The sequence below is a fragment of the Anoplopoma fimbria genome, chromosome 12 (genome assembly GCF_027596085.1).
Source record: "Anoplopoma fimbria isolate UVic2021 breed Golden Eagle Sablefish chromosome 12, Afim_UVic_2022, whole genome shotgun sequence".
NCBI classification, from domain to species: Eukaryota; Metazoa; Chordata; class Actinopteri; order Perciformes; family Anoplopomatidae; genus Anoplopoma; species Anoplopoma fimbria.
The window spans coordinates 683,593-704,119 of NC_072460.1; the positions used below are offsets into that span (position 1 = coordinate 683,593).

The 20,527-nt window shown below is 41.7% G+C and overlaps 3 protein-coding genes across 3 annotated transcripts in view; all 3 read left to right on the forward strand.

Annotated features, from left to right (window-relative positions):
- Positions 1–5,692, forward strand: part of mybl2a (v-myb avian myeloblastosis viral oncogene homolog-like 2a) — a 9,815-nt gene extending 4,123 nt beyond the window's left edge. Inside the window, exons 5-12 of the mRNA XM_054609484.1 lie at positions 1–156; positions 332–452; positions 828–881; positions 1,131–1,354; positions 1,611–2,313; positions 2,811–3,053; positions 3,671–3,871; positions 3,987–5,692. The exon at positions 1–156 is cut by the window's left edge and continues 65 nt beyond it. Coding sequence (XP_054465459.1) covers positions 1–156; positions 332–452; positions 828–881; positions 1,131–1,354; positions 1,611–2,313; positions 2,811–3,053; positions 3,671–3,871; positions 3,987–4,589 — 2,305 coding nt within the window. The 3' untranslated portion in view covers positions 4,590–5,692. The remainder of the gene's footprint in view (positions 157–331; positions 453–827; positions 882–1,130; positions 1,355–1,610; positions 2,314–2,810; positions 3,054–3,670; positions 3,872–3,986) is intronic.
- Positions 5,693–6,707: 1,015 nt separating this feature from the next.
- On the forward strand, positions 6,708–10,756 carry nsun5 (NOP2/Sun RNA methyltransferase 5). The gene is made up of 4 exons (XM_054609485.1): positions 6,708–7,701; positions 8,953–9,163; positions 10,009–10,173; positions 10,483–10,756. Exons 1-4 carry the CDS (start codon positions 6,777–6,779, stop codon positions 10,676–10,678), a joined length of 1,497 nt encoding a protein of 498 aa, XP_054465460.1. The 5' UTR covers positions 6,708–6,776; the 3' UTR covers positions 10,679–10,756.
- A 354-nt stretch (positions 10,757–11,110) lies between these two features.
- On the forward strand, positions 11,111–17,743 carry LOC129100226 (uncharacterized oxidoreductase YccK-like). The gene is made up of 7 exons (XM_054609805.1): positions 11,111–11,305; positions 12,654–12,754; positions 14,402–14,482; positions 15,110–15,257; positions 15,947–16,026; positions 16,113–16,206; positions 16,727–17,743. The coding sequence occupies exons 1-7, from the start codon at positions 11,194–11,196 to the stop codon at positions 17,134–17,136; spliced, it is 1,026 nt and encodes a 341-aa protein (XP_054465780.1). The 5' UTR covers positions 11,111–11,193; the 3' UTR covers positions 17,137–17,743.
- The last annotated feature ends 2,784 nt before the right edge of the window (positions 17,744–20,527 follow it).

Consider the following 20,527-nt stretch of genomic DNA (forward strand, 5'->3'; position numbering starts at 1 on the left):
ACGGATGGGGAAACAGTGTCGTGAGCGCTGGCACAACCACCTCGACCCACTGATCAAAAAGAGCTCCTGGACTAATGAAGAAGACCTTATCATCTACAAAGCCCACTCCATAATGGGAAACCGCTGGGCTGAGATTGCCAAGCTGCTCCCTGGAAGGTGGGTTGGTTAGCTGTGATTGATTTGCTGAGGTTTAACAATATTGATGACGGGCAATCAAATGCCTTATTAGGTAATTATTGTTAAAATAAGAGGGTGAATGTAACAACATATCAGCCTGTTTAACCAGAAATGACATAGAGTATTAATTGTATGTTTTCGATTCCTCTCACAGGACTGACAATTCTGTGAAAAATCACTGGAACTCTACCATCAGACGTAAAGCTGAGCTGGGCTTGTACAAAGACGACGCTGACAGCATTACCCTTGATATTCAACAGTTTGTTGAAGGAGAGGTACAGTGCCTTTTTTAGTTTAGCACATACTGGATAAGGCTTATCACCTTCAGCTATCCACCCGGTTTCCCCCATTTTCACAAATGTTTTTTTCTAAATTCTTTCTTAGTGAGCAAATATGAATAAACTATAAATGAATGAAAATGGTTACTAGGTCAGATTATGCTAGTTGAATAATCAGCACAGTGATGGAGCAGCTAAAATGTTGGTTGGTTACAGTTTAAAAGTTGTAAAAAAGTTGCTACTTCATATTCTGAAATAAATTATAATATACTAATCTGATCATTATATGGGCTACTGGTCAGACTATGACTGATTCATTATACTTTGCAGCAAAGACACTATTGTGCAGTTACATTATATGTTGTTTTACAGGTGGACTTCAAGTGTGACGTTGTATTAGACACTGAACCAGTATATCCTATAGTGGTAAGCTTGCTATGATGATTTTTTCTTTTCTCTCTTTTGCCTAAGTAGAAACACTCAAATGGCACAGAGCTACATCAGTTTAGTTACTATTAAGTACCTCCCAAACAGTTTTATTGTGTTAACACAATAATCAGTAGAATCGACAGTGGATTTTTTAGGGCTGGTCATGGATGAATGACTGTCGTATTCTCCTGTGATGTCTAAGCTAGCAAGCTTGGTTTAACTCTCCTACTCTTTGCTTTGCTGCAGGTCAGGCCAGTGAAAGAAAAGAAGCCGGTATGTCAGAAAGTCAAGCAGAAGACGGCCGCTCTGCTTCCACAGACTTTAGCATCCATGAGTTCCTCTTTGCCCCACAGCTCTAGTTTCAGTCCCAACTCCAGCTCAGGCGCTGCACCAGCAGCCGCGTCGGTGGACCAGAAAAAGTTTACCAGCGCGGCACTGAGGATGATCGCTGAAGACATGCTGCCACTCAGGTGACCTGTTAAAGTGTCCTTGTTGGGTTGTTTGTTAATCTACAAGTCAAATAAGTACTCTCATTGGCCTGTCTACCCTGGATGATGTCATATGTGTCAGTAGACTTAACTGTAGAAGAAGGCTTGTTGTATATTCTTTATGCAAACCAAATGGACATCCAAACAAACATCAAACCACCAGACTAGATCACACAATCACATGCATCATTTGAAAACGCACAATGCTAATGTAGCTTCCTTTTTATTTTTCCCACAGTTTTGTTGAAGGCGCAGGCTTCAGGTCGTTCATGAGTACCATCAGTCCTGAATGCCACAAGCTCTCCCAGCGTGTCATGGGCCTACAGCTCTATGATGAAGTGGAGAGAACCATCAAGCCTCAGTTCATCCGTGAGCTTAAAGCGTGCCTTGCCAAAACCAAAGATGGGCAGAGTGCTATTCATGTCACGTTTGACCTCTGGGCAGGGAATCAATCCCATCCAGTGGAGGAGCCCATTGTTGTTGTGCAGCTCCACTTTGTCAGTGATTCCTGGCAGATACGTCGTCCTGTTGTAGCCTTCCGCCACCTCAGCCACAAAAACCTCAGCACGACTGTGGCCAGGGAGCTTGAAGGTGTGCTGCTAAGCTACGGCATCTTTCCTCACAACATCGGCTATGTGCTCGCCAACCAAGCCAAAGAAACCCTGGCTGGGAATAACTTGTTCTGCGACTACAAGATCATGTGCTCATCCAACAGGGGAGAACCAGATGGAGAAGAGATGGTGGCATTTCTCTCAGACCAGATGTCTGAAACAGAGTCCCCCTTTTCAGAGCTACAGATTGGGACTAGAACCACCTGTGTGGCTCACACGTTGCAGCTTGTGATCAAGGAGGCACTGAAGAACTCCAGAGTTGTGGAAAACCTGCTCTCGCAGGTCCACAATGTGGTGGCTTTTTTTAAGAGCAGTGCCTACTGGAGCGAGGTAAGATAAACTAAAACTGATTTTGCCAGTTTACTTCACACTGAATTATATTTAGTTTGCAAAGGTACATTAACCTGGTCTGCAAGTTGGTTTTCAATTTTTTGATAGATTTTACATGCAAAGATGAAACAACATCAGTGTGTCTTGTTTTAATTGTGTTCACTTGCCCTGATTACTAAAGCTTTCATATTGAGAGTGTGCAGACACACACCAGACTTTGTTAAAAGGAATTATATATTCATTTCCAACCTTCTTTTAGTTCACTGACATCAGCTGTATTCATTATTTAAAGGTTTGTTTGTGAGCCGGGGAGTTATGTGAACAATTATATGACTATAGTGACACTGTGCTATTTGAGGTGGGACAGCTATTAAACGTCACAGTTCAACATTTATAAGTTGTTTAATTGAGGTCTGACACTACCTTTTTCTTTTATTCAAAGGGATCAGATTTCCTTTCCTGAATTGTTGACCATTTTGTATCATTTTGTTGTTTAGGTCTTGTTGAAGGAGTGCAACGTTTCCCTGTGCCCTTCATCCAGTAACTGTCGCTGGAACTCCATGATGCTCTCTTTACGTCGTATGGTGCAGGAGTCTGCCTGGAGCGCCATCATGACTCTTTTAGCCCAGGCCCGCACCGACGCCAACGACACAGCCAGTGCCCCGCCTCTGGTCATGGCCAAGAGGGAGCAAGTGATTGACATCCTGGGTCTCCTTGAGCCCTTTGAGGAGGCCTTGCAGGTAAAGAAACAAAGTTAATTTCATGGATTTAGTTTAATATAATGTTTTACAAAAATCACATACAATTCTAAAATGTAATATATATATTATTTTTTTTAAACCTAACATTCAAGAAATATTTAAACTGGAATTTCCCCATTTTTCTTGATTTTCAAGTGTTACTTTTTTGTGATATTTATTTTGGCAAAGTATGATCCAATCCGCTTAAGGAGAGATATAAACAGGGTTGTCATCTCTCCAGTAATGACATTGAAATAACCATCTTTTACTATTAAGCACTTTAGATAACGTAAGCCCACCTTGTGAAACATGTTCTTAAACAAAACTTGTTATTTGCATATTTGGCGTTAAATACGATGAAGGCTGTTGACAGATGGTTGTTCTGAGTTGGGCACTTTGAATTGCTGAAACAAAGCAAATAAAAACATTCTGATAATTTATGTTGCAGCACTAATGTACTTATTTGTTATTGTACATTAAGCCTTGCTTTAAGTATAAGAGACTTATTTTTCTTTGTGAACCCATCCAGAAATATTATATACATGTATGGAAATACAGTATTATATTGTTGATGGAAGATTATGTGATATCATTTCCCTATTCTTCCTCTAACCCAGGTCCTGCAAGGAAATGGAGTGACCATCTCTTTCATCACACCGTCCCTCATTGGCCTTGATAAAACATTGGAGAGCCTTGTCACCAACTACACCCACTTCAACAAGGCCCTGCGCACAGGCCTCCACACACATTTCCAGTCACTTATTCACCAGAAGGACATGATATTAGCTGCTGTGCTCGACCCCAGGATCAAACTGCAGGTACTAAATTAAAAACATTGCCGTTCTGTCATGCTTTGCCATTTTGCATCGGCAGAGGGAAACCAGAATCACTCAGAATCAGAACTCTAAATCTTGCTTGAATGTTTTCTTCCAGCCATTTCCTGATGCCAAACAACAGGACCAGACAGGTTTCCTAACACCCCCATCAAAGTATCAGGCTCGCACCATCGTGGAAGCCACACTAGGAAGCATGGAGGCCCCAGCAGCTCCCTCTGTAGAGGCGGATAAAGACCAGACAAGCAAAGAGTTGAAAAAGGAGCAAGATGTGAAAGAGGCGAGTCAAGACAACACACTGATGGAGGCCTCTGGTGGCAGCTCGGATGACAACAACTGCGACGGAGTCATCGAGAACGACCTCAAGCGCAAGTCCATCTTTAACTTCCTCCAGCCACCTGCAAAGACCATGAAGCCGGCCGAGCTTGATGTGTACCTATCCGAACCACTGTGGGAAAGCAACAACAGTGTGTTGTACTGGAAATCTGCAACTCGGTTCCCCCTGCTCCAGGGCATCGCCAAGAAGCTGCTGGCAGTACCGGCCACCTCAGGGGGCTTCGACCGGCTGTGTCCGATGGCAGCGTGTATCGTAAAAGCCAAGAGGAACCGCCTGCCTCCTCACACCACAGAGAGACTGCTTCTGTACAAAAACTCTCTAAAGACAAAGACTGTTAAAAAGCCCAGTGGGGTCGCTAAACACTGATGGTTAAGTGAGTGTGGTTAACGTCCTCCACCAAACAAACCTACACGTTTGCTTCTCCAGTCACCGTACTTTGCCTTCACAGCCAATTGTCACCATCCCTCTCAAATAAATTCCTTTGAGCGTTTAATTAAAATAACTGAATGTACCCTCATTTCAACCTTGCAGTAGTAGTCAAGAGCAGCAAAATATATTTAAAAGTATATTGAAAATAAGGGCAATCCACTCAGAAATATCTCTTCAGTCGTAATAACAAGATTTAGCACCATGTGTGGGTTGAGAGTGAATGGCAGCTTCTCTTTGTCCTTCACACAAGGTAGCTCCACTGCATTCCAAAAACAGAGGTGTCTTTTGAGTATGCATTCACTAAAGGCTGAGAAAAAAGAAGAAAATGGTGGTCAAATTCTTTGACTTTGTGAATCCTACTGGTAGCATTTAAAAAAAAGACACTGGCAGACAGCAATGCTCCTTATGCCACTGAAATCATTTGAAAAATGCTTACATTTGCAATACAAGTGCTACACATCATAGCTTTAACATCAGCCTGTGTCCGTGAAGAAATGGATATCAGACCATGATTCAGACCATGATGCATGACTGGGCTATTCACTATCTAAATCGACTAATATTTTCTAGTAAAACATTTAACGAATTGCAGAAAATGCACTGTAAAGTTTTAGGTTTTCTTTTCTTCCTTTTAAGTTATTGGTTTTGTATGTTGTACAGCAGATAGACTGCGTAGTGGGTCACTTGGTTGTAAATGAAATGAGACTGCCCCTCTTCAGCTTTTTGTAAAATCCATGTTTATTATCTAACAATTTCTTTTCATTTTTGTAATGGTCAGCAATGCTTTTAAGGTGCTGATGATCAACTGGTTTGCTCTTAACCGATTTGTGATGTCTGATGGAGGTCGATGGGAAAGGTCACTGTCTCCTCTGTGGACAGGTAGACCTTCACACTGAATGGAATGGCAGCACACTGATTTAAATGATTGTTCATCATGGTGCCTTATAAACACTAGTGTGACCTCTCCACATGGAAATATCCAGAGAATGAACTTGTATTAAAGAATAAATCTATTTTCTCTAAGGTTACCAGTACCCCAAGACGTTCACGTCCATTTCTGTGTTTTCTACGAGACTATGAATAAAACTGTGATCAGCTGGGATCAGTTAATCTAAAGCTGAGCTATCACTGAGCCCCAATAAAGAATGTAATCTACCAAAGAAAGACTGAAAGAAAGACTCAAAGACTGAAAGAAACACTCAAAGAAAGACTGAAAGACTGAAAGAAACACTCAAAGAAAGACTGAAAGACTGAAAGAAAGACTGAAAGACTGAAAGAAACACTCAAAGAAAGACTGAAAGAAAGACTGAAAGAAAGACTGAAAGAAACTGAAAGAAAGACTGAAAGAAAGACTCAAAGAAAAGAAAGACTCAAAGACTGAAAGAAACACTCAAAGAAAGACTGAAAAAGAAAAGACACTAAAGAAAGACTGAAAGAAAGACTCAAAGACTGAAAGAAACACTCAAAGAAAGACTGAAAGAAAGACTCAAAGAAAGACTGAAAGAAAGACTGAAAGACCTCCTAGAAAGACTGAAACACTCAAAGACTGAACACTGAACAGGTGCCTGGTTATTCCTCAGCAGTGTTGATGTGAAACATTGTTTATGAGTCTTTATAGTTAAAGACACTAAAGCCTCCTCATGTTCCAGCTGCTCCGTGATTGGCTGACAGACCTCCTACGTCACACGCAAACAGTGCGTCGGCCAACTCGGTACTTCCGGTTTCACGAGTCTTCCTCTACCACGTGCTGAGCTACCGAGCAAAACACAGACACGTGACCGTCCGTAGCGGAGAGAGACACACCGACACAGAGCCGGTGAGCTACCGACAGACCCGGTAGACTACCGACAGACCAGGTGGACTACCGACAGACCCGGTGGACTACCGACAGACCAGGTAGACTACCGACAGACCAGGTGAGACAGACAGACCAGGTAGACTACCGACAGACCAGGTGAGACTACCGACAGACCAGGTAGACTACCGACACCGACAGACCAGGTGGACTACCGACAGACCCGGTGGACTACCGACAGACCAGGTGGACTACCGACAGACCCGGTGGACTACCGACAGACCCGGTGAGCTACCGACAGACCCGGTGGCCTCCTCCCCGGTCCCCCCATGGCCCTGTACCTGAAGGCTGCGGAGGTCCTGGAGAAGGCCTCCCTGAAGCAGGCCGCCCTGAAGACCCTGGTCTACGACAGTCGGTTCCCGAACATCAAGCAGCTGTTCGCGCTGGTCTGTGAGACGCAGAAGTTCTCCTGCGTGCTGGAGGAGGTCATCCAGACCTCCGGGCTGCTGAAGCTGACCCGGATGAAGATGCACCTGGCCCAGGTGCTGGTCTACGACCTGCTGATCGGCCGCGGGCTGAAGTGCGGCGGCTCCTGGAAGAGCCTGATGCTGAAGCACCGAGCCCGGCTGCAGGCGGTGCTGGCCCGCATGAAGGTGAAGAGGAACGTCAGCAGGAACCAGGACCTGCTCCCGGTGGAGGTCCAGCAGCAGGTCGGGCTCCGGCTGCCCAGGTACGTGCGTGTGAACACCCTGAAGACCACCGTGGAGGATGCTGTGGACTACCTGAAGAGGGACGGCTTCTCCTACCTGGGACAGGCCTCCGGGCTGGAGGACCTGACCCTGAGGAAGAAGGACTTTGTGCTGGACCTGCATCTGCCAGAGCTGCTGGTCTTCTCTCCTAAAACTGACTTCCATGACCATTTCCTGTACAAGGCGGGTCACTTCATCCTGCAGGACAAAGCCAGCTGCCTGCCCGCCTTCCTCCTGAACCCCCCGCCTGGCAGCCACCTCCTGGATGCCTGTGCCGCCCCTGGCAACAAAACCAGCCACCTGGCCGCCATCATGAGCAACAAGGGGAAGCTGTTTGCTTTTGATTTGGACGCCAAGCGTCTCGCCACCATGTCCACTCTCCTGCTCCGGGCCGGGGTCACCTGCCAGCAGCTTGCACACCAGGACTTCCTGGCGGTGGACCCTGAGAGCCCACAGTTTAAAGATGTTGAGTACATCCTGCTGGATCCATCCTGCAGTGGATCAGGTAGAGTCACCAGCCCGTATTCCTGTGTTACCCAGGATCACCTGTCTGCTGTCTTTCACAGGTGTTCCCTTTAGGCCTGGAGGTCCCGGTGAGCCTGTGAATCATGTGACTATAGTTTTACTGTCACATGATTCACGCATCGTCCCATATGATCACAATGTCCCCCGAGCAACCAGGCACTTATTCACTCTGCTCACTGCTGCTTCCTTCCTGTTACGTCTCTGACTGCTGACCAGCTGGTTTCATTTAATGGAGTCTGTCTCTTCCTCTGCAGCATCACCAACCAAATGACATGTTTTTGACAGTAGTGGAAAGTCACCAAGTAGATTTACACAAGAATATATTAGAATATCAAACATTTGACCTTATTACACATTCTTTGATCTGATTTGTTGTCACTTTTCTACTTAACTTATCGATGGATACTTCTTAACTCCTGCATCCTATCATACAAGTAGTTTTACAGTCTTTTGTAGCACTACAAAACAGTAAAAAATAATAATGTGCAAGATATTTCAGATGTTAATGACTTTTTTGCAGACATTTCCCCTTTGAAATAACATTGTGTGGCCCAAAGAGGTAAAATGATCCAATAGTTCACTTAAAAGCCAAAATTAATAGAAGTGGAAAAAAAATGAAAACAGGTTTGTGTAGCATAACTATTAACTGTTTTATCTTTTTTCCTCTCCCATTAATTATCTCATGACATGTCAAATTTATCTGACATGATAAACTGAGCAAGGTGGGGAACTACTGGATCAAAGTACCTGACTGTCTAGAGTAGATAGAACGGCTCCATCGATCAGCTGCAACAGTGAAGTTCTGCCTGCACGTTGTTGCATCAGTATTAAGAGTTGAATAATGTTTTATATGATCATGTATTAGTCACAGGGGACATTTTACAGCAGACTGAGGACAAGTCATCCATTTTGTCAGGCTTTCACTTCTACGTAAATAATAATAATAATAATAATAATACTTATCATCAGCATCATCCTCTTGGTTGTTGTAATTCTCTAATCTTGTCACTCAAATGCAAGAAGCATATGTGCAAAAATGAAAGTGTAATCAGAAACCTGTATCCATGTCACACATTCCCCGTTCCTTATTCACAACTCGTATAAAATGTAAGATTTTCTTGTGTTTCTTTAACCACTAGGTAGTTTACATGCAATATTAGTGTACCTGTACACAAACAAATTAGATTTAGATTTTTAATTCTAATGGATGATTTATGTGTGTGGGGTCCAGGCATGGTGTGTCTCCGGGACGATGCGTCATCTGGCGACCAGGAGAAGGTTCAGGCTCGTCTGGCCTCCTTGGCCTCCTTCCAGCTGCGATGCCTGAACCACGGCCTCAAGTTCCCTCGCCTGAAGCGCCTGGTCTACTCCACCTGCTCCATCCACAGGCAGGAGAACGAGGAAGTCGTGATGGCCGGTCTGCAGCAGAACCCCGGCTTCAGGTAACAGCAGTCCACTTTCACTCCCTCAAATCAAACCTAGAAGAAGAAAAAGCCAAATACCACGAGTAACCCTGCATTCTGGGAGCACAGTGCTCTACTGGGGCCATAGGGTCTCTAAGATATGATGCTGCCCGACCATTTAGGGCTTTATCGGTGAGGAGAAAGATTTTAAAGTCTGTTCTGGATTTCACAAGCAGCCAGAGCAGAGAAGATGTATGATATCTTTTCATAGTTCTTGTCAGTACACGTGCCACAGAATTCTGGAGAGTTTCGGATGACTTATTGGAGCAGCCAGATAATAAAGAGTTGCAATAGTCACACCTAGGGTAAACAAATGAATGGATTCATTTTTCTGCATAGTTTTGGGACAGGGTGTTCCTGATTTTTGCAATATTTTGAGGGTGAAAGAAGGCGGTCTATGAAGTTTGTTTTATGCTGGAGTTAAAGGACGTATCCTGGTCAAAGGTTACTCAGAGATTCTTTAAAGTGGTGCTGGAGGCCAGATTTGGCAGAGGGCCAGAGAAAACTACAGAGTGTGACATTGTCTTTGCATATGTAGGCACCTACTGAACATTACATTTACTGACATCTGATTGGTGTAATCGTGTGTCATTGCCACCAGTGTGAATTCTAATCGTAATGTGGAGCATTTCTATCTTTCCTTAGATTTGTAAGTTTTTTTTAAAAGTTTTTTGTCTCCTCATTCTGCCATTCATTCATTTTTATATATATATGTATATGTGTATATTTATGTGTATATTTATTTAAGTGAAACGGGGCGAGTTTTTAAATGAATCCAATTTGATGGAGCTGTTCCCTGAACACTTTAATATTTCCTCCTCCAGGTTGGTTCCTCTGCTGCCTCAGTGGCCAGAGCGCGGCCTGGAGCCCGTCCCTCAGTGTCTGCGTGCCAGCACCACCAAGACCCGCACACATGGCTTCTTTGTGGCTCTGCTGGAAAAACACAGTGATGCTGGGAATAAGAGGCCAGAGCCAGCGGTTCAGATAAGGTAACTACTGGGGTTTCAAATCCTATTGTAATCCAGTAATTAGGCCATTTTAATGCCTGTAATTTGTTAAATGGAAGTGAATTAGACTACATATTTTGCTCAATCAAATTCAAACTTGAAATTGAATTTCGCAGGTCTGCAGTGTAATTATCTGAAATCTACCATTATATCAAATTACACTCTGTAGCCGCATGGTTTTCATTTTCAATTAACTTTATGAGCACAAACTACAGGGAATTAAACAAGTTTTTAGAAAGAGTTGTTGGTACAGATGAGCAACATTTCACTCAGCTGTCTGCTCCGTCACAGAGAGCCAGAGGTGACGGCACCGAGCCCGTCCACATGTGAGAAGAGACCTGAAGCTTCAGAAGGAGAGTCTGAAGCTTCAGAGACGGAGGACATCCAGATAACTGCCACAGAACAGACTGACGGGGAACCCGACCAGAAGAAGAGGAGGAAGAGGAAGAGGAAGAGGAAGAAGAAGGCAGCAGCAACCGTGGAGTGATGACAAGTGTAAAATGGGACTGATGCAGCATGTTGTCTGGAAGGAATGCTTTGTGTGATGAAATGAAAGTAAAGATGATGTTTTACTCTATCACGCCTCTGTGTTTCATTATTATTATTATTATTATTATTATTATTATTATTATTATTATTATTAGGTTTTATTTTACAAACAGCTTCAGGTGTTTCTCCAAAGAAGTGAGTATTTGTTTCCAGTAGAGGGCAGGAGAGCAGCAGCAACCCTGAAGAAGAGAAGAAGAAGAAGAAGAAGAAGTGCTTTCATAACTTGCAGGGTGTTGTAACTCTGGGACGGTGGGCATACAGTAAGTCTCACACTGATGAAGGTGATTTAATGTTGATAACCTGCAGGTTTGAGTGCATGACATTGTGCAGTGACGCAAGGAGCAGTGTAAGTAAGAGCAGTGGAGAGAGTGACGTAAGGAGCCGTGGAGAGTGACGCACCGTGTGTTCAGACCCTCGGCCTCCTCAGCAGCTCCTCCCCGCACTGACTGCAGCATGTCCCGGGTCCCCAGAGTCCGGCTGTCCGGAGGGCTGGAGGTCTGCCGGCTGCTGAACGGGCTGTGGCAGCTGTCAGGAGGGCACGGAGCCGTGGACAGAGAGAGAGCAGGTGAGCACCATGAAGAACACCATGATAACACATGATAACACATGATAACACATGATAACACACACCGTGATAACACACCATGATAACACACACCATGATAACACACCATGATAACACACCATGATAACACACCATGAAGAACACACACCATGATAACACACCATGATAACACACCATGATAACACACCATGATAACACACCATGATAACACACCATGCATAACACACACCATGATAACACACGATAACACACCATGATAACACATGATAACACATGATAACACACCATGATAACACACCATGATGAACACACCATGATAACACACATGATAACATGATAAACACACACACACATGATAAACACACCATAACACACACCATGATAACACACCATGAAGAACACACCATGATAACACACCATGATAACACACCATGATAACACACACACCGTGATAACACATGATAACACACCATGATAACACACCATGATAACACACCATGATAACACACCATGATAACACACCATGATAACACACACATGATAACACACCATGATAACACATGATAACACACACCATGATAACACACCATGATAACACACCATGATAACACACCATGATAACACACACCATGATAACACACACTGTGATAACACACCATGATTAACACACACCATGATAACACACCATGATAACACACCATGATAACACACACCATGATAACACACCATGATAACACATAATAACACACCATGATAACACACACCATGATAACACACCATGATAACACACACCATGATAACACACCATGATAACACACCATGATAACACACCATGATTAACACACACCATGATAACACACCATGATAACACACCATGATAACACACACCATGATAACACATGATAACACACACCGTGATAACACACCATGATAACACACACCATGATAACACACCATGATAACACACACCATGATTAACACACCATGATAACACACCATGATAACACATGATAACACACCATGATTAACACACCATGATAACACATGATAACACACCATGATAACACACCATGATAACACACACCATGATAACACACACCATGATAACACACCATGAAGTCCCATGTAAAGCCCCGGGTAGCACACAGTCCAGCTGTCAGACGCTCTTCAGCTTGGACTTCATGTAAAGTTACACTAGGGCCATGCTGCTAATCAAAGCAGGTCCAAACACTGTCACACATGTTAGTTGTCCACAAACTAGTCTTTCTAACTCCCTGTTCCATTGACTGACTGTGATTCTAAATTATAATAATAATAATAATAATGATCATGTTCTCTCATCTTCCAGTGGAGGCCATGCAGGCCTACGTAGACGCTGGGCTGACCACATTTGACATGGCAGACATTTATGGGCCTGCAGAGGAAATATTTGGACAGTTCAACAGCCAGGTACACACACACACACACACACACACACACACACACACACACACACACACACACACACACACACACACACACACACACACACACACAGTCTTACCTGCTGTTTTGTATAGTTTTCATCAGATGACGTTATTAAAAGGGGCTACAATGTGGCCATGATAATCAGATGACCTTTGGATCATGTTATTAACATCTCTGTCAGGATGTGAAAATAAACCTCATTGTTTGGTGGGAGCTATTTTAATCAATAATAACAGATATAAACTCTTAATTAATTAATGTGGAAGGCATGCCATGCAACAAATGTCCCCATTAAGAATTGTACCATATCTGATTTTTTTTAAAATGTCAGATAAATCCTCCTCTATGGGTTGAAAAAATGATTTCTTTTCTAAAACCTTATAGATAAACTCACATGTATGTTGCAGTTCATCTGGCCTGTTTATGACCAGCTTGCATGAGATGTACTGGAGATTGTAGTTTATGGAGTTTGATTGATAACTGGATTTTCTGTAGAGACATTAGTGTTCTCACACACTGAGACGTGGTGAAGCTCCATCTTGTCTGGCTATTTTTTTTTTGCCTGTTTCTGCTCATATTGTTATTCAAATTAAAACGATCAAATAAGAAAACACTGGTCCATATGTGGTTTAAACATTATTATTAAATACAATTTTAGGAGTGACCCTTTACATTTTGTTACAATTTGATCATAAATTAATATAGATGAATAGTAACCTTTTAAAACACAAGAGGGAGCTGGTGTTAAGTAAGGCCCCCACAGAGGTGTGTGTGTGTGTGTGTGTGTGTGTGTGTGTGTGTGTGTGTGTGTGTGTGTGTGTGTGTGTGTGTGTGTGTGTGTGTGTGTGTGTGTGTGTGTGTGTGTGTGTGTGTGTGTGTGTGTGTGTGTGTGTGTGTGTGTGTGAATCATCCCTGTGAGCTCAGTCGTGCCTGCTTATTGATTTGTCAATCCAACTGTTAGTGTCGGTGTTCTCCAGATACTCAATACACACACATCCACAAATGCTCACACACTGCACACAAAGCATTCTCATTCGCATGAGAATAAGCCTTTTCTTTGCACGCACACACACACACGCAAGCTGACTCACACTCTCTCACACACACACACACACACACACACACACACACACACACGGGTCCCAGTGTGCCTCAGATCAGAGTTCTTCTGGCTGATGTGCTGTGACAGTTTAATGGTATCGACCGTGGTCTCAGCCGTTCACCTGGAATAATGTGAAGAGAGCGAGAGAACTCTTTTCTTCTTCAACCAGCTTCTCTCTCTCTCTCTCTCTCTCTCTCTCTCTCTCTCTCTCTCTCTCTCTCTCTCGCACATTTTACCTCATTACACACATGCCTTCCAGGCTTTTTCATTTTTTTAAATTGAACTAATCAACAGATACTTCCTTATTCCTGCATCCTTTTAAATAAGTTGTTTTACGGTGTTTTTAGCAGTGCAAAACGGTTTTACAAAAGGCTATTGCGCAGTATTTAATCATTTGCAAGATATGTAGAATAGTACAAAGGATTATAATATATATGTGCAAGCTTCAGAAATAAGACATAGATCAATTCAAATGCTTGTAGTTTGTTATAATAATTTGTATTACTCTTTGTTTGATCATTTCTTAGTGCAAATCATCTGGGAAGGACATCCCAGCTCTGCAGAGTCTGACCAAATACGTGCCAAGACCAGAACCAATGAACCGCAAGGTGAGCTGTTGACAAATTCTTTGAGAGAAGAGTGACCCTGTGTTTTACAGTAGGACTAGTTTTATCCACTAGAGAGCAGTGTGTGTCTTTATAAAGAACCAGGACATCACCTTTACTGTCCTCCTTAACAAATGTAAATCTGTATAGTAGGGGTTGAGTCCCTTTTAAAGGATTCCCTCTATAGCCTTTGTTTCATGAGTTCTTCACTTTGAAAACAAATAACATGACAAGTGATCAGATTTTATTTATGGTTTCATGTTATTTGTACCTACAGTATGCTAGTAAATCAACGGTTACCAGTTCATTCATTATGTTTAATGATTTAGGTCGTAAGATTAACCAGTATTAGAGCTTGGCAAATGTATTGGCCAACATTGACTTATAGCTAATATATTTATAATGGTGTAAATGTCGGTTGATAAGTAAAAATGAAATTTCATTACAGAAATACCAAACTGGGCATACTTTGTTAACCAAAGAGCACGTCCACGTTGACTTTTCAAGTGTAAATGTCCTGCTCAGTATTTATCTTGGTCACCGTTTTATCTTCTGGGTGGGATTCATATCTTTATTATTATACTGTTAGAAAGTAGAAATGGGGGCTGAAGTGTCACTCTGTGTGGGCAGGTGGTGGAGAAGGCACTGCATCGCTCCATGACCCGTATGCAGGTTGACAGTCTGGACTGTGTTCAGTTCCACTGGTGGGACTATAAAGACAAAAGATACCTGGACGCACTAGGACACCTCTCTGACCTGCAGCAGGAGGGACTCATACGTACGCACACAATACATACTGTACACAATACATACTGTACACATCTACAGACAAACAGACAAACACAAATAACAAAAACATTGGAATCTGACCAATACATTAGCAGGGTGATTTCAGAGGTATAACGGTATTGGTACAGCATGTTTGGAAATTGTAATATATTAATGTTTTATAGACTGCATTGTATGTATATTAGTTAAATCGTGACCTGGAAACGGTTATTTGGAAAAGGCAAGTAAGTGGACCTTGAGTTAAGCTTATTTTGTCAGAGCTTTCGACTCCATCTCAACGGGCCTCATTAGCTGTTTTATTCATAATTAATCTCAACATACGGTCCACTTACTTCAGCAACTCCCATCTGCTGAAGAAGGCCATGAGGTGTGGTTGAAAGCTTTAGAAAAAACAACCAAGTGGTTGATCAAATTAAACAAAATTCCAAAGATCACACAAAAAATGTTAGTTAATTATGTTTGGACAGATTTGGACCAGTATTTCATTATTGGATCATTTTAACTTTAGTAACAATATGAGCAGACTTTTCAGCAGACTGAAAATTAAAAGAAAATCAGGCTCTAATGCTGATCTCACACACCTATACGGATTCACACATATTCTCTGAAGGTGGAAGAGTTCCTTCCTGTTAAGTAAGATTTTTAGACTTCAACCTGCTTCTCTCATTCTTTCCTCAGGAGAGCTCGCCCTCACTAACTTTGACACTCAGAGGCTGGAGGAGATCACCAACAGAGGCATCCGCATCTCAAGCAACCAGGTACTTGTCACCATGCACCTGAACGATCCATCAGACTCTCCTTCAGTGCATCTATTAATCATGTATTTAATATGTCTGTCATGCAGGTTCAGTACTCATTGATTGACCAGCGACCTGCAGCTAAGATGGAGCAGTTCTGTCTGGCTAACAACATTCAGCTCCTCACGTACGGCACTCTGGGTGAGAAACAAGACATTAAGATTTAAATCCAGTCATCATATATTAATGTTTTCATCATTTGCATTTACTTGGATACATGAATATCCCTTCAGTAGAGCAATTACAAAGATGAAGGTTTCCTTGACGCTAAATGATTTAGCATTATGGTATAAAGATGTAAAATGGTGGGTTTCTAAAATGGAGTCAGTCGATGTGACGACACGTCCTCTGTCCTCCCCCTCTATCATCACTACTCCTTCCTCTCACTCCGTCTCTGCATCCCATCCTCCTCATGACCTCAATGGTCTCCACATTGCCCTCCCTTCTTCACTTTTCTCTCCACCTTCTCTCGCTTCATCCACCTCCTCTTCTACGCCCTTCTCCATCTCATCCTTCCTTTTCCTCCATCCCTTTTTCCCGCTGCATCCTCCCAACTCTCCTTTCACTTCATCCTGTATTCATCCTCCTTTTAACTCCTTTGTCTGCCTCTCTCCTCCATCCCTCTCTCCACTTTTCCTCCTCCATCACTGTCCTCTCTTAGCTGGCGGTCTACTCTCAGAGCGTTATTTGGGGAAGACGGAGCCTAAATCCAGGGCGGAGCTCTACACCGCCTCCCTCTCTAAGTACAAGAAAATGATTGACTCTTGGGGTGGCTGGAGCCTCTTCCAGGACCTCCTTGTCGCCCTGGAGACCGCTGCTAGGAGACACGACTGCTCAGTGGCCAGCGTGGCAACACGCTATGTGCTGGATCGCCCTGCAGTGGGCGGGGTTATTGTCGGTTGTCGGCTAGGCGTCGCAGGGGCGGGGCAACACATCAGTGACAGTCTGCGGAGCTGCAGCCCTGACTTGAAGTTGACAGAAGAAGATCTTGCCGCCATCACAGCAGTGACACGACGCTCCAGGGACCTCATGGCACTCATCGGGGACTGCGGGGATGAGTACAGGAGCTAAAGGGGGGGAGGGGGGACATCTCACATAGAACAGCCTTATAAGTAAATAAATAAAGTAAATAAAAATCTGTTCAATTCTCCATTCAAAGTTTTGCCACTTTTATACAACCTCTGAAGATATGTGCCTCATACAAAGTGTATTTTACCCACTGAATATTGATGCCGTTAAACAGATCGACCACCTTTCTCTAACAGTTCATGCATACACTGTTTAAGTGCTCTTTAATGTGGGAGATAAGCTCCTCATTCAGGCTTGAATATAGTGGCACTGATACGCACAAACGCATTGTAATCACTGTTTACATTTAAGTAAGTCTTTTAGTTACAGAATTAAGAGCAAGAGTCTAAACTATAGTTTTAAGCTTTCACGCTGTGATTTAAATCAATATCGTGTACATAATAAGATATGGCATCTTATTAATGGAATTAATAAGATACCATATCTATTTTCCATTTTGAATTGAATTCAATGTATGAGTTAAAACCAAATCACCTTGAAGGAGTGTGTTGTAAAGGTAAATAAATCTTCTTATTGAAAATTACTGACCCTTAAAAATTGTATAATGACACAATGAACTGTACATTAATATTCCTTTGTGTCTGGGAAACTGGCCATGAGGTAGACTGTTAATGTATGTGCTTCGGGGGGCGGGGGCTCACTGAAGCGGAACAAAGTGGGGAACCCGGTAGCAATGTCTGGACCTACAGCTGCCGAGAAAGCGACAAAGTGTGAATATACACAAACACACCCACGCAACTCGATAATTCAGAAATGTAAGGCTCCTATCGTATAACATTTTATTTCAGGATAGAATGCTACCTACATGGTGAGGGATTGTGTAGATGTTATTGTGGTTTCAGTGGGTGAGTGTATAATTAATGTGTCATGTTAAGGCTATAAGTAATTAATTTGTGTGAAAGCATGTTGTAATGTACAGTATGTGCATTGGGAAGGGGCTGAAATAGCAAAAATCCAGTTTGCCGGGAGCTGTGTGAGCTGCTCCATGTGTTCATATGTACTATCGTGTGTGTGTGTTGGTTTGTGCATTAGTGGAGAAGAATCCATACGACAGATTGACAGATGCTTCGACAGAAACGCCCAGCCTGTCTGCACTCCCAGCATCTACAGTGTCCAAACAGCATGAACACACACACAATCTGTCAGTCCATTTTACTTTTCTCTCTCACACACACTCACAGCTGACATACACTGTTCACCTCAAAGGCCAGACAGACTCCTGCTGCGCTATAGGAACGAGGTCAAAGGTCCCAGATATCACATCCAATCTTCTGTAGTCCTTCTTACCGGAGTTCAGTCAGCACCATGTACGGAGTACAATAAGACAACACTGTTAGTTACAGGGACAAAGGGACATTATCTTAGGTCTCTTTATGGCTGCTCCACCTTAAATTTACAGGAAACACTCTAAAATAATTCCTTATTTTTTACTAAAGCTTGTGTGCGCAGCCAGTAGATTTTCTTTCTATATTTAATAAAAATGTATACATCAGCAGACCTCTTTACTTCCATCTCTTCGTGGCTCTGAGAAATCTGGGTGACCTGAACCTTTCTCATACAATGTTGCTAAGTTAACAGTTAAAATGCCACACAGTATAACACACACACGTACACAAACACACCATACATTTTACCGTCACACACACTTCTAGCTCGCACACACCTTCACATGCTGCAGTATGCTTGAATCTTTCAATAGGCTTTTCAATTATTAAAACACATAGAGTATGCACACCACATGGTAGATGTGGGCTTGACAGACGTCAACCAGTCACAAGGGCACTTTAACCTAAATTTAACCAAGGCATAGGCCGCTTTATTGTGAGAACTGTACATGCATGCTTACATAAGAGGACATTAAGCATAATTGACCAACAAATCATTTTCTGCTGACTGACTGTCCCTATAGATTGGACAAAGATGGTTGGACAAGTCTTCGGGATGCTGCTACAGAATGGAAAACCTGCATCATATTCAAAAGACAAATAATTCTTAGTTGAAAGCAATTAAGTCAAAGCAATAATTGTTTAAAGCAATTATTTTGAAAGGAAGAAATCATTAAAAAGTCATGGTATAGTAGGACAGAACAATAAGAAAAAAGTATAGTATATTAGGTTGAAAACAGTGACAAAAAGGTAATCTATAGTATGTTGGAAAAAAAGTCAAAATATTCATAGTATAGTTGGTCGTAAAAGATTCACAAAAAAGTCATAGCATAGCATGTCAAAAAAGTAATAGTATATCAGGGGAAAAAAGTCACAAAAGTTAAGTTTGTTGAAAAAAATTCACATATAGTTTGTTCAACACAGTCATAAAAAAGTCACAGTACAGTTAATTGAAAGTAGTCATAGTTTAGTATCTCGAAAACAATCATAGAAATAGTCATAGTATAGTAGGTTGAAAAAAGTCATAGTATAGTTTGTCTAAATAGTCATTAAGTTTTTCTTAATGACTATTTAGACAAACTATACTATGACTTTGGAGAAAAGTCATAGTACCTTATGTAGAAAAATATCATGGTAAAGTTTAAAAGTTAAAGATTGTCAAAAAAAGTCATAGTATAGTATGTCAAAAAAAAAGTAAAAAAATAGTGATAGTATAGTTTGTCGAAAACATTCATTGTTTAGTTTGTCTAAAAAAGTCACAAAAAGTCATATTATATTACGTTCAAAAACGTCATAGTTTAGTATTTCATAAGAAGTCATGAAAAAGTCATAGTATAGTATGTTGAAAAAACTGCCAAAAGAATCAAGATATAGTATGTTGAAAAAAGTGAATGAAATGTCATAGTATTTAATGTTGAAAAAATGTCATGGTTAAGAATTGCTAAAAAAATCCTACTATTTTATGTGATGTCATAGTATAGTATGTCTGAAAAAGTCATCATATAGTTTTCACAAAAGTCCTAGTATAGTATTTCGAAAAAGTAAGCAAAAAAATATCATAATATAGTATGTCGAAAAATGTAATCAAGAAATCATAGTGTGGTTTGCTCATATTATAGTATGTCAAGAAAGTCAAAGTATAGTATGTCAAAAAGTCATAGTACATTATGTCCAAAAACGCCATAGTATAGTATGTCGAAAGAAGTCATGGTATAGTATATCTAAAAAATGTCATATTATAATATGTTGAAAAAGTTAAAGGAATTCATAGAATAGTATGTCAAAAAAAGGCATAGTATATAGTGTGTTGAAAGTAAGCCAAAAGGTCATAGTATGTCGAAAAAAGTCAGAAAAAAGACATAGTACAGTATGTCGAAAAAGTCTGAAAAAAGTCACACTGTAGTATGTCAAAAAAAATCATAGTATTGTAAGTTGTAAAAGTAAAAAAGAAGTCATAGTATAGTACGTCAAAAAGTGATAAAAAAAAG

Excerpts from the sequence above, each read along its gene's own strand:
- nsun5 (XM_054609485.1), top strand. The coding sequence starts at position 6,777 with ATGGCCCTGTACCTGAAGGCTGCGGAGGTCCTGGAGAAGGCCTCCCTG. Across the intron at positions 7,702-8,952 it reads TCCATCCTGCAGTGGATCAG|GCATGGTGTGTCTCCGGGAC; the intron begins GTAGAGTCACCA and ends TGTGGGGTCCAG. Across the intron at positions 9,164-10,008 it reads CAGCAGAACCCCGGCTTCAG|GTTGGTTCCTCTGCTGCCTC; the intron begins GTAACAGCAGTC and ends TTCCTCCTCCAG.
- LOC129100226 (XM_054609805.1), top strand. The coding sequence starts at position 11,194 with ATGTCCCGGGTCCCCAGAGTCCGGCTGTCCGGAGGGCTGGAGGTCTGC. Across the intron at positions 11,306-12,653 it reads CGTGGACAGAGAGAGAGCAG|TGGAGGCCATGCAGGCCTAC; the intron begins GTGAGCACCATG and ends CTCATCTTCCAG. Across the intron at positions 12,755-14,401 it reads TTGGACAGTTCAACAGCCAG|TGCAAATCATCTGGGAAGGA; the intron begins GTACACACACAC and ends ATCATTTCTTAG.